Consider the following 13,183-nt stretch of genomic DNA (forward strand, 5'->3'; position numbering starts at 1 on the left):
TTTTTTTTTTTTTTTTTTTGCAAGAAATATAAATCCATGTAATTGAAAGGAAAGCCCTGATTCTGCAGACAACTCCAGGAAAACAGGCCCTGTTGAAATCAATGGAGTGCCACACAGTTGCAGAGTAGGATTGGAGACAAAAACATTCTTTCTTATGTTTCAAACATGCTGACTTTGAAGAGATGAAGACATAGGATTGCCCTGGTAATCATCCGAAGAAGTGGGTTGTAGCCCACGAAAGCTTATGCTCTAATAAATTTGTTAGTCTCTAAGGTGCCACAAGTACTCCTGTTCTTTTTGAGGATACAGACTAACACGGCTGCTACCCTGAAACCTTTGTATCATGAGTTTCACTTCTTATTTCTGTCATGGTCTAGGAAAGAAGAGAGACTTTTTCCTCATTTTTCACCCCACAAAAGTGGAACTCTTAACCTCATACCAAGACGGAAAAGTTACATTAGATTAGGGCTGACCTTTGCTGAATGTTTCCCTGATCCTTTATTCATCTGGTATTTTTTCTGTACTGTTTATTGGGCCATATCAGCCCTGGCTGTAAACAGAAGCAACTCCATTGACTTGCATGGAATTGTGCCAAGACTAAATTTGGGCCATTATTACCTTCCCCTTTATTTAGTAAGGTTTTGTACATTGTGTCCTACATCTGAAAGTCAATTTCATCAATATCATTTGATTAAAGAAAAAAATATTCCTTTGCCATGATTTTAGCCTCCTTTAATCTAACAGCTTTATGACAAGTGGGGCATGGAACTTTGGTGTAAAGATGCTGACACTAAGTAAGGTGCTACAGGAAAAATAGAGGTAGATTTACAATAAAACGCTGAAAATTCTTTAAAATAATTATAAAACAGAAAGTAAAACCCAACATCTTTAAATACTGACAAGACTATCTGATAATTGCTCTGACATATGGTATCAAATCACAGGTCTTTACCAACTAGAAGATTTCACGACATCCAATTTTTAAAATATAATTGGCCTACAGCAGATGCCCCATGCTGAAGTGGTAGGACTTGGCCACATTGAGATTAGGCTGTGGACTAGCTTTTTCCCTCAACATGGAAATGAATGCTGATGTGCTTTCTGTTTTCTTTTCTGTGTAGAAAATAGTTAACTTTCTGTTCAGTCTGGTAGCAAAAAGGAGACACTCTTATTTCTGCCGGTGAAGAATGAGGGTTTTAACTGTATTATATTTTATGATTATTATGTGCACTGCAGTTTAGATGCTTGATATTATCCTGCCTGACTGCATAAGGGAGAATACAAAGGGTCTTTGAGGAAACATCGAGGAAGCTATTAACTGGGGAATACCCTCTTGCCTGGCTACAACTAGACTTGCAAGATTTATTCTTCCCAGGCCTGAACCCGGGATCAAAGGTCTGTTTCTGTAGGACATGGAAAAATGCTTTTCTGTAAAGGGAGAAGATATGTAGGAGAAAAATATCACCCAGAGACACAAATTTAAAATACACCATCATTGTAAAAGTGATATGAATTTGATGAAAAATACTTAGAAGATATTGGGGGAAAGAGGTCAAAACCCAAATATTTTGAACAGCTCTGCTGTGAATTATTGGTGAGTTTTGATAAATATTGAATTTAACAATTATTTCTGGAAAATACAAGTGGTTTGGTTATCTCCTAACAAATATTTTTTTCCAGATGTTTCCCAGGAGGTCCCCTCATTTCTCCCACATCCATTTGCTTCTTTTCCCAGGTGCCTTTTCCTCTTAGAGTAAAACTGGCTAAAAAGAAAGTAATTAAGATACAGAATTGGCAGAAAAATCTGTTCTATGCAATACATTCAGTATTCCCTGCTACGCTTGTGGAAATGTACTTACTAGTGGGTGGCTTTCTATTATTCAGCAGAACATTGTGAACTTTAGACGAGCAGTTGATTTCTAAGCCATCCAGGAGCCTTGAAATATAGGTGAGAGAGGTTGAGATGCTTCAGTTTTCTGGATTCCTGCATCAGAAGATCCAGACTTAGAGGCAGGCGAAGAGGCGATTGCAGGGACAAGCAAATCAGATCTAGGAACCATATTTGCCTTGGCCAAGCTGGTGCTATGAGAATCATTTCAGCTTTCTCTTATTTCACTCTATTGAGGAATTTGAGAAGTAATGGTGATTGTGAGAAAGTGCAGAGCAGCAGTTGTGACAGGGATGGGGGCGGGGGTGGATGTGACAGTATCTCCCAGAGAATCGGGGCTCAGACCATCCCTCAAGCAAAATTTGCAGCACTTTGTGTTGGTCAAGGATGCAAAGAGGTCTATCACTGGGAAGCCTCAGGTGAAGAAGATTTCCCATAGTATTGGGTTACTAAGCACTCATTCATGGTATTGGCAGAAATATCTGCTCAGTATATTCACTAAAAAGTGTTCTGAAGACCCAGTAGGTAAGTTGCTGAGATATCAATGTGGCAAGTTATACACCACTTTCAAAGCTTTATTAACTCTGTGCACAAGGATGGGGATCTTGCTCCTTCGTCATGGTTTATACACTGCATGGTAGCTCTGTTGTCTGTCATGATCCTGACCACTTGTATGAAGCGTAGGAAGTGGCTGCATACATATCAGAGAGCTCTGAGTTCGAGTAGGTTGATATGAAGGCCTGCTCATGAGCAGGAGGGATGGAACTTCCTGTTATAACCGTAAGTTATGATAAGGGTCCCCAAAAGGACATTTGAGAGGGGTGGAAGGTAGGGGGGGATGGAGATAAGGCAAATTGTGTAGCCTGCTGCAATGATTTCTAGCATCCATCTGTCCAACATGATTTGCTCCCATGATGGTCTGAAATGGGAAAGGTGATCTGCATAGGGGGAAAGATGGGAGGGGAAAAAGCTTATGAACAAAGTATCCAGGGATAGTGATTTGTGGCTCTCAACCAAACCATCAGAAGTGATGGTAAGAGGGATTTTTCCTCTGGTACCTAAGCTTCTTCCTAGGTGATTTTTGCAGGTGTTTTTATATGTATGGTATTGAGCTAGATCTCTGGGCTGTCTGTGATTTGCTATATTTCATTTGGGTCAGGAGCATCAATGCCCAAGGAGCAGAGGGTTGCTCTCAAATCTTTCAGTGAGTGGAGGGACTCATCAGTGATGTGAATGAATAGCTGATGGCCATTAAAAGAAAGATGATCTTCAGCAATGTGCTGGACCTCTCTGTGAAGCCCAGAGGATCGGAACTGGGGGAGGGATAGCTCAGTGGTTTGAGCATTGGCCTGCTAAACCCAGGGTTGTGAGCTCAATCCTTGAGAGAGCCACTTAGGGATCTGAGGCAAAATCAGTACTTGGTCCTGCTAGTGAAGGCAGGGGGCTGGACTTGATCTTTCAAGGCCCCTTCCAGTTCTAGGAGATAGGATATCTCCATTTATTATTATAAGCAAGAAGCATGGTGCATTACTATAGTGTCTGACACAGAGAAAGAGGCTGTATCATCTGTGTCCAACAAGGCCTGAAGGCCAGATGGTCACCAAGAAATAATGATTTGGAACTGTTCTTTCAGGACCTCTAGCAAATAATAAATAAAATTAATGAAGTTCCATTAGTCATATTTATTCATTAATGCAAGTTATATAGTTATCTAAAGCTGAAATGCAGCAGAGGAGTAACTTTTGTAACCTAAGAGGTACAGGCTGTTGAGCTTCTTGTCATGAGGGGTAGACTTGGAGCGATATTGTCTGTGTCCTTTCATTTACTACATCTCCCACCACAGAGTTCGATGTGGGATGGAAAAAGAAGCAGTCTGAGTCTCTTGCGGGGACATAATAAATCTTGTCATCCGTCTTGCAGGTGAGGGAATGGTGGCAGATGTCTGCCAAATTGTTTTGGCCACTGTTAGCAGGACATTGTTTATTAGCAAGGCAACCCTGCCTTCAGGAGAGGAGTGAAGGATACCCGCAAGGCTGTGTTGGGGTTCTTGCACTTCCTTTAAGGGGATTTGAAAGGACTCTGCTATCCTCTTCATAAGGTCCTAAAAGATCTTGAAGTCATCTGTGCAGAGCAGAGGAGGGGGCATCACTGGCTCATCTAGGGGGAAGGAGGACTTATTATATGTTGGTACCTCTCCCGCAGCTCCCAGATCATGTTCCTCAGAGTGTTGTCATGTGAGGAGAGCAGGAGGCAGGATCCTGGTGTACCAGAGGATACTCCTCTGAGTGGGGCCTCCTGCTGGAGGGAGCTCTATAATACAGGTCACCATATCTGGCCCAAGGATTTCAAAAAGCCCACTGTGAGGGAGGATGGGGTATAGATTGTGGGCCATGGGTTCATCACTGCTAGTTTCTGGAAGTTCCTCTTCCAAGTAGATTTCAAGGGAGGGGGGTCTCAATGGGAGATTGGTGGTACACTAAACAGAAACCTCAGAATCTGAAGAAGTATTCTCCCCCATTTCTGGAGGTGAGGGAACTGCAGTGGTACCAGAGGTCACGTGAGTACTGAAGGTATCACTGGAACCAGAGGTTGGGTCAGTACAGGAGGACATGCATGTGCATGAGGCACGAAGGTATCAGCTGGGCTAATGGTACTGTCAGGAAATGCCTCTTGGTACCTGCTAGGAGAGGACAGTCAGGTTCTTGAAGGACTAGGAGGTCCTTTGAGAACAGGCATGTGCTCTGTCCCGGTGAGGTGGGCTGTTGGACAGTCTGCTGTGATGTAGCTACCAGTCCTGGGGGTTGTGTAGCTGGGTGATCCACAGGCTTTCTAAGCTCCTAGCCTGCTAGCATAGGGAGTACTGTAGGAGTTGGTATCGAGGGAGTCAGGGTTGGTGCTTGCTTCTTCAAGGAGTCCTATATCTAGAGGGCTCCAAATTGGATACCAATGCTGGTATCAAGCAGGTCTTCTTGACATGGGAAGCAGGAGAAGCCTTTTTTTGAAGTAGGTGAGACTTGGTACTGGAAGGGGTTAGGAGCCTCTGCTGTATCCACATCTGGACATGAGATCTCTTTACTGACCCACCCAACTTCCCTTCCCTCTTTGACTCCCTATCAGAGGACTTGTGCCTTCTCTTTTTGGAATGCTTCAGGGGTATCAACGCTCTCTCTTAGGACTTGGTCATGAGAGTTGGAGATGTGGAGGTTGACAAGGACATCTGGTCACCCTATTTGGATCTCGCAAGGCTGATGTGGGAGGGAGGGGCAGGAGTATCGGGAGAGAAGTTGGGCTGTGAAATGGTGGCAGGCCCCAAGAAATGCTTGAACTGGTCTTCCCTCAGCTTTCTAGATTTGCTTTGAAGCCAGAGCAGACCTTACGTTTGAGGGAGTGCATGCTCCCTGAGGCAGCAGAGGCAGCAAGAACGTCCATTACTGAACAGAAAAGACCTTTTACAGGTCTGGTCTGGTTTGAACCATGTGGTTTTGGGGCAGAGTGGAGGGCCCCAAACAAAGGGATCCGAGGTGGGCAGGAAACCCCCGCTACTGGGAAAAAAAGAATAGAGGGGTATCTCCCCAAATGCACAGAGTGCAAAGAAAACAAATGAAAAATAAAATAGATGAAATAAAATTGAGTAAGGAAAAAAAGAGTTAGCAAGCTAACGAAGGGACACCACCAGGCTCTGTCTCAGGCCACAGGCAGTTGAGAAGGAACTTGAGCATCAGGGGTCCACCCTGCCATATATACCCTCGGACCAGAGCATGAGGATGTGCAGGGCACAGGTATAGACCTACAGACACTGCTGCCAAAAATCTCCAATCAAAAGCGCATAGGCGGGCATGCACACCTGAAGTGAAGTGCCCATAGGGATAACTACTCAGAGAAAAAATATGGGTTGTATTCCATTAGCACATATATATATACACAGACACCTTTTTCGGAAAGAGATAGCATTCAGTTGTAATTGTACTATAAAAGTTTCAAGTATACTACATGACAATTATACTCCATTTCTCTATGGCATGGAAGTGGAAAGATAATTTGAACACAGACAGTATTTTTTACAGCCAAATCCAGCTATTTAAAATATCAAGCTGTACTTACAAGACTCAACCTTTCATGAGAATGTCAAGCATTTACTTTTTCCACAACAAAGGACTATATTTAGTCTCTTCTTTTGCAGAAAGTATAGACATAGCTTACATTTTCTTTTTATTGCTTTAATAGAGAAGGCTGAATATGTATTGACTTTGGGTTTAAAAAAGTTAGTTCTGAAGGCAAACATATTTATGACATCATTTCAACACAAGCCCAATCGCTGAGTCTGAGACATTTTGCTTCATTTGTACTGAAAACAGTCCAAAAAATTGAAGTTTCCCAGTGAAACCTAATAATGGTGCCAGTTTGGTTAACAGAATGATGGACAATATGCTCCCCTAATAGTCTTTACCAAAGGCTGTAGAACACAGTGAAACAGAATATTATTTTAATCTCATATTTATACAGTACCTCAAAGGACTCCAAAGCACCCTATACATTTAAAATGATATACAAATTACATTCAGGAGTCATTACATCCACCACTGGGGAAAATCATGGCAACTGTTTAATAGGACACAGCAACACTATAACTGTTTAGAGGGAAAATAATGCAGGGAGAAATGGGGTTATAGTGCATATTATCTCTTTAGTGTTGAGTTATTTAAAAATTGCACAGAAGTGAACCTGAACATCACCTACCTGTTCAATTTGTACTGAAGTTCATACTCTCTTTCTTTAATAGCAGTATATTCATTCTGATATTTAAGAAGTTGCTGTCTCATCCTGGAGACTTCACTGGTAAATCCTTCTGGGAACTGATCAGCTTTTTCCAGTGCCCGTTGCTGCTGTTCTATTTCTACAGTGAAACGTTTGGCATCCTGCAACAGCTGGATCTCTGACTCCTGTAAACTGTGTTAAATAAAAGCACTTAGGATCATGCATTAAAAAGGCACCAGAAAGAAACTTTATAATTATATTATTGTATCTTACATGCTGACCTATAACTTTAATATAAAATGGGACACCGCTCCCGCTCCCTCCGGGAACATCAGGATCTCTCTCTTTTTCTCTGTGTCTAGGCTCAGTTACAGTGGGCTTGGTGTATATTCACGGTCCACGTGATAGACAACTCCAGGTGAATGGAATACTACAGGATGGGACTAGTGTTATAAAATAGACTGGGGAAAATATGATAGGCTGCCTTACTCTGTGGTGGAGTAGTGGTGGAATAGGCGTGGGAGTGGCATTCATGTTCATTTAAATTTGATTTTTGTGGGAGCATTTAAGCAACTAGTGGTTTGTTTCATAGAATCACAGAAGATTAGGGGTGGAAGAGATCTCAGGAGGTCATATAGTCCAACCCCCTGCTCAAAGCAGGACCAACACCAACTAAATCATCCAAGCCAGGGCTTTGTCAAGCCGGGCCTTAAAAACCTCTAAGGATGGAGATTCCACCACTTCCCTAGGTAACCCATTCCAGTGTTTCACCACCCTCCTAGTGAAATAGCGTTTCCTAATATCCAACCTAGACATCCCTCACTGCAACTTGAGACCATTGTTCCTTGTTCTGTCATCTGCCACCACTGAGAACAGCCAAGTTCAATCCTCTTTGAACCCTCCTTCAGGTAGTTGAAGGCTGCTACCAAATCCCCCTTCACTCTTCTCTTCTGCAGACTAAACAAGCCCAGTTCCCTCAGCCTCTCCTCGTAAGTCATGTGCCTCAGCCCCCTGATAATTTTCGTTGCCCTCCACTTGACTCTCTCCAATTTGTTCACATCCTTTCTGTGTGGGGGGCCCCAAAACTAGACACAATACTCCAGATGTGGCCTCACCAGTGCCAAATAGAGGGGAATAATCACTTCCATCCATCTGCTGGCACTGCTCCTACTAATGCAGCCCAATATGTCGTTAGCCTTCTTGGCAACAAGAGCACACTGCTGACTCATATCCAGCTTCTCGTCCACTGTAATCCCCAGGTCCTTTTCTGCAGAACTGCTGCTTAGCCAATCAGTCCCCAGCCAGTAGTGGATGCATGGGATTCTTCCATCCTAAGTGCAGCACTCTGCACTTGTCCTTGTTGAACCTCATCATAGTTCTTTTGGCCCAATCCTCCAATTTGTCTAGGTCACTCTGGACACTAACCCTACACATCATCTGCAAATTTGCTGAGGACACTATCCATCCCATCATCCAGGTCATTAATAAAGATGTTGAACAAAACCAGCCCCAGGACTGACCTCTGGGGCACTCCGCTTGATACCAGCTGCCAACTAGACATCAAGCCATTGATCACTACCCATTGAGCCTGACAATCTAGCCAGCTTTCTATCCATTTTATAGTCCATTCATCCAATCCATATTTTTTTAACTTGCTGGCAAGCAGTGCCGGCTCCAGGGTTTTTTGCCTCCCCAAGCGGCGGAAAAAAAAAAAGCCGTGATCGCGATCCGTGGCAGCTTCACCGCGCTGCTTTCTTCTTCGATGGCAGATCCTTCCCTCCGAGAGGGACCGAGGGATCCTCCACCGAATTGCCGCCGAAGAGCCCGACGTGCCGCTCCTTCCCCTTGGCCGCCCAAAGCACCTGCTTTCTCAGCTGATGCCTGGAGCTGGCCCTGCTGGCAAGAATATTATGGGAGGCTGTATCAAAAGCTTTGCTAAAGTCAAGATATATCACGTCCACTGCTTTCCCCATATCCACAGAGCCAGTTATCTCATCATAGAAGGCAAACAGGTTGATCAGGCATGACTTGCCCTTGGTGAATCCATGCTGACTGTTCCTGATCACCTTCCTCTCCTCCAAGTGCTTTAAAATGGTTTCCTTGAGGACCTGCTCCATGATTTTTCCAGGGACTGAGGTGAGGCTGACCAGTCTGTAGTTCTCCTTCTTCCCTTTTTTAAAGATAGGTACTATATTTGCCTTTTTCCAATCATCTGGGACCTCCACCAATCACCATGAGTTTTCAAAGATAATGGCCAATGGCTCTGCAATCACATCAGCCAATTCCCTCAGCACCCTCGGATGCATTAGATCTGGACCCATGGACTTGTGCATGTCCAGCTTTTCTAAATAGTTCTTAACCTATTCTTTCACCATTTTGGGCTGCTCACCTCCTCCCCATACTGCGTTGCCCAGGACAGCAGTGTGGGAGCTGACCTTGGCTGTGAAGACCGAGGCAAAAAAAGCGCATTGAGTACTTCAGCTTTTTCCACATCATCTGTCACTATGTTGCCTCCCCCATTCAGTAAGGGTCCCACACTTTCCCTGACCTTTTTCTTGTTGCTAACATACCTGTAGAAACCCTTCTGTTACCCTTCACATCCCTTGCTAGCTGCAACTCCAGTTGGGTTTTGGCCTTCCTGATTACACTCCTGCATGCTCGAGCAATATCTTTATACTCCTCCCTAGTCATCTGTCCAAGTTTCCACTTCTTGTAAGCTTCCTTTTTGTGTTTATGCTCACCGAAGATTTCACTGTTAAGTCAAACTGGTTTTGTTACTTGAGGTCTCAACTTCAGTGGCTACAATCCTATGTGTAACCCACAGTTAAGTGAAGTGGCATCTCATGTTACTGGAGCTTTTGCAAGCCAGGAAAGGGATTTGGCTCTTAGGAGAGAGATTCTTTCATTTATCCATTCCCTGTTGTTAGAGAGGTGACAGGCATGAGGCAAGAAGATCACTAACAGAAAGATACAGGCCAGATATCAGGGTGAAATCCTGGCCCATTATAGTCAGCAGAAAAACTCCAATTTATCTAAGGTGAAATCCTGGCCCCACTATTTATTGCTTGTCCTCAGCCTAATCTTCTTCTAGGAGGCCAGTGCAATGATGGACGGTGATCCTAATCTGCAGGTTTATTATGCTATTCAGAGTGCATCACCCTCCCTGACTTCATCACTGATGAATTGCCCGCCATTGCTTGTATTGCCAACGTCTGGCTGTATATAGTGACATAGAGTCTTGTAATAAATCCAGCAATGTAGCAGACTTTGCTTGTTGTAATAGTTGAATTGTTGATGTTTAAGAGTAAGACTATTATTAACATGCATTGCTTATTATGGAATAGTTACAATGATAAATGAATCATGAGACCTTCATGTTATGCAATTTACAGCACTGAAATCTTTGTTATATGAATTATTGTTCATACTTTCTGAATATGAATACATTTACCAAATTAATTTTACATTATATTAGTTCAGCCACATTGACTAACAACATAGAAAATTTCAAATTCAAAAGTCAAAATTGGTTTTGAGGGTCACAAAAGATCAGAAACAAACAAAGCACTACTATTTGCCCATTGCTAATTAAAAAGAAGTTAATGCTGCCTCCTCTCTCCCCGCCCCCGGCAAAAAAAAAAACCCAAAATCAAAAGGAATTTGGAATCTCCCAGATGGAGAATTTATACACCAAATTTTAGCTCAGCCAATTTTGATATTCCAAAATGAAGCTTACCAAACAACTGGATACATAATACACCTCTACCCCGATATAACATGACCCGATATAAACTGAATTTGGATATAACATGGTAAAGCAGTGCTACGGGGAGGCAGGGCTGTGCACTCCAGCGGATCAAAGCAAGTTCGATATAACGCGGTTTCACCTATAACGCGGTAAGATTTTTTGGCTCCCGAGGACAGCGTTATATCGGGGTCGAGGTGCAGAAATATTAAAACAACCAAAAGATAGGGATTCAAATTACACAGATACTAATATAAAAGGAAAACATTAAACTGGCCATATAGCACAGACAGCTGAAATGGCACAGGGGAAAAATTCAATTTATTCATTGCACTGCAAAGTAGATAACCACTTCCTATTCTAAGAAACAAATATGAAAACCACATACTTCAACAGGAACTAAGAATGTGCTCTGTAACAGGAACTAAATCTGTAGTGTTCAGATGAGTTATGTTTTAGCTCTTGAAGGGTGAAATTCAGTGCAGTGGAAAGGGCTTGTGCAAGGCCCTACATACCAACCTGAATCCTATTTAAGTTCTTCAAAGAAGATTTTTCTGTTTTGAAAAGAAATATTTTTGGTTCCAGGGGTAATCCCCATTTTAAGAACAGGGAGTCTCTCTCAAGTTAAGGGACTCTTTCAAGGAGAAACAACTTTTAAAATAGTAAGATAGGAATTGCAGTGCAGAATCAAAGGTGAATCTAATGGAATATGTTGTTCCTAACAGCAGATTGTACCCTCTGCTTCAAGGGAAGCTGCAAGAAATCCCGTAGTGGACAATTATGGAATAACCTAACAGTGTTTGGCTTATGTTGAGTCTGAAACTTTTGATGAGCTTAAACTTAACCCAGACTTGATGTCTCTGTCTGAACTTTTAATCAAAGCTCTGACCTGCGAACTACTCATGACACCCCCCTCCCCTTAAGTAGCCATCTCCCCTTTTCTCTTTTTGAATTTACATTTTAACCTGTTTTATCCTGTAGAATCTTGATTGATTATACATGACCATTATGATCTGTTAATCACTTTGTTTACTTCTGTGTATAAATACTGATGCTCACCCCTAACAAACTTGCCACACTTACTCTGAAGCTTTTCAAGCTAAGGATAGTGTGAGCCCGTTGATCAACGAATTGGTGTCTGGTCTCTGACAGATTGTGAGCCCCATACCAACTCCGCACGAACTCGGGTGCTGGAGAGGTGAGTGAGGACTTGCTTTTTTACCTAACACTTACATTTTGAAGCTCAATTTGTTTATAATCCTATCTAATGTAACTGAGAATGTTCCCACTGGGTAAAATTCACTCCTATGCAGAGGGTCAGCACAAGGCCTAGACATCATTTAAGTCCTGCATAAGCCCTCAAATAAGGTGAAAATAGGTGAAAACTGATACAAAGACACTATTTAGAGTCTCAGCAATGACCTTATCTTCCTTAATTGTGCCCTTTAAACCCTATTAATTCAGGTTTCCTACTTCTGATAAGCCAAAATAATTTCTTATTCTGTGTTTTTCATATATTTGGTTATTTGCTCTACACATTTGCTCTCAGCCCTTTTAATTTTTACCTTATATTTTACCCACTGTAGCTTATGCTCTTCCATTGCCATCACTGTTTAGATTTCCATTTTCTGAAAGATACCTGTTTAGCTCAAAATTACCTCTTAAATCTTGCCATTTAACCATATTAGGTTTTTTTCTTGCCTTCCTACTTTCTTTTTTAAGTCCAATCACTGTAAGCAGGTCTTGAATGATGTATATGACCTTGTGCAGAGCCTCTGCACTGGTGGATTTTTACTTTAATCATGTAATGCTTTGGCTAATGAAACAATTCCAAAAAAGGAATTATGGCCATGGCTAATCTCTATAATCAAGTATTCACAATGAAACAAGAACTGATATACTGAAAATCTTCAAGTATTGTACCTTATCACAGTCTCATGCAGAGCGGTGTACTTTGCCTTCAGCTCAGCAACTCTGGTGCCTGGGAGCTTTCCAGCAGAAAATAACTAGAAAAGCGGAATAGACAATTATTAAATCCACAAGACATTAACATTTTTATGTATACTTAGACTTTTATAATTAGTGTTGGCAGACTTTTCTTCAGTTCTTGGTAACATATCACATAAAAATATACACACGAAAGATGCTGGTTTATTTAATAATTTGTAGTATAAATAAAAGAGTATAAAGAACACATCACAATTACAGAGTTGATTAGACCTCTGTTCCCATTCTGCTCTCTCTGAGTGCACCCCCTAAAGTGTTAGGTCTGCTGCCCTTACCTGTCTGGAGGTGGAAGTACACAATTCTCCCTCTTTTAGACCATGACCTGGAAATGCCACTCTGTACCTGCCCACTGCTTATTACTTTTCAGGTCTGACTGGACCTGTGTTTCAGGAGCCTCTCACTAATGCTATACAGTGACAAACAGCCTTCTTAAAACAAGTACGTTTATTTAGCAAATGGAGCAAAGCGTTAGAGAAAGGGATTTTAAAAAAGCAGCCTACACACATATCTAAACTCATCTAACCTTGCACTTCACGACAAGTTAAGGTAGATGGGCTTCCCTCTTGAGTTACAGGAAAAGAACATGCCCATTTACATTCTTCTAGTAAGCCCAAGAGCTCTTAGCCTTCCAGAAAGTGTTTCTCTTAGGGCTTGTCTACACTGGCAAGTTTTGTCACCAAAAACTGCCTTTTGGCGACAAAACAGCAAGAGTGTACACAGTACAATGGGACTTTTGTCACGAAAGACACCCAGTTTTGGCGACAAAAAACTTCTACCCCTACGAGAGA

The 13,183-nt window shown here is 42.2% G+C and overlaps 1 protein-coding gene across 1 annotated transcript in view; it reads right to left on the reverse strand.

The window, feature by feature from the left end:
- The window catches only part of CCDC146 (coiled-coil domain containing 146), a 122,704-nt gene that overhangs the window by 46,847 nt on the left and 62,674 nt on the right, over positions 1–13,183 (reverse strand). Inside the window, exons 3-4 of the mRNA XM_034765982.1 lie at positions 12,312–12,394; positions 6,626–6,835 (exon numbers count right to left, since the gene is read on the reverse strand). Coding sequence (XP_034621873.1) covers positions 6,626–6,835; positions 12,312–12,394 — 293 coding nt within the window. The remainder of the gene's footprint in view (positions 1–6,625; positions 6,836–12,311; positions 12,395–13,183) is intronic.

This window comes from Trachemys scripta, chromosome 1 (genome assembly GCF_013100865.1).
Source record: "Trachemys scripta elegans isolate TJP31775 chromosome 1, CAS_Tse_1.0, whole genome shotgun sequence".
NCBI classification, from domain to species: Eukaryota; Metazoa; Chordata; order Testudines; family Emydidae; genus Trachemys; species Trachemys scripta.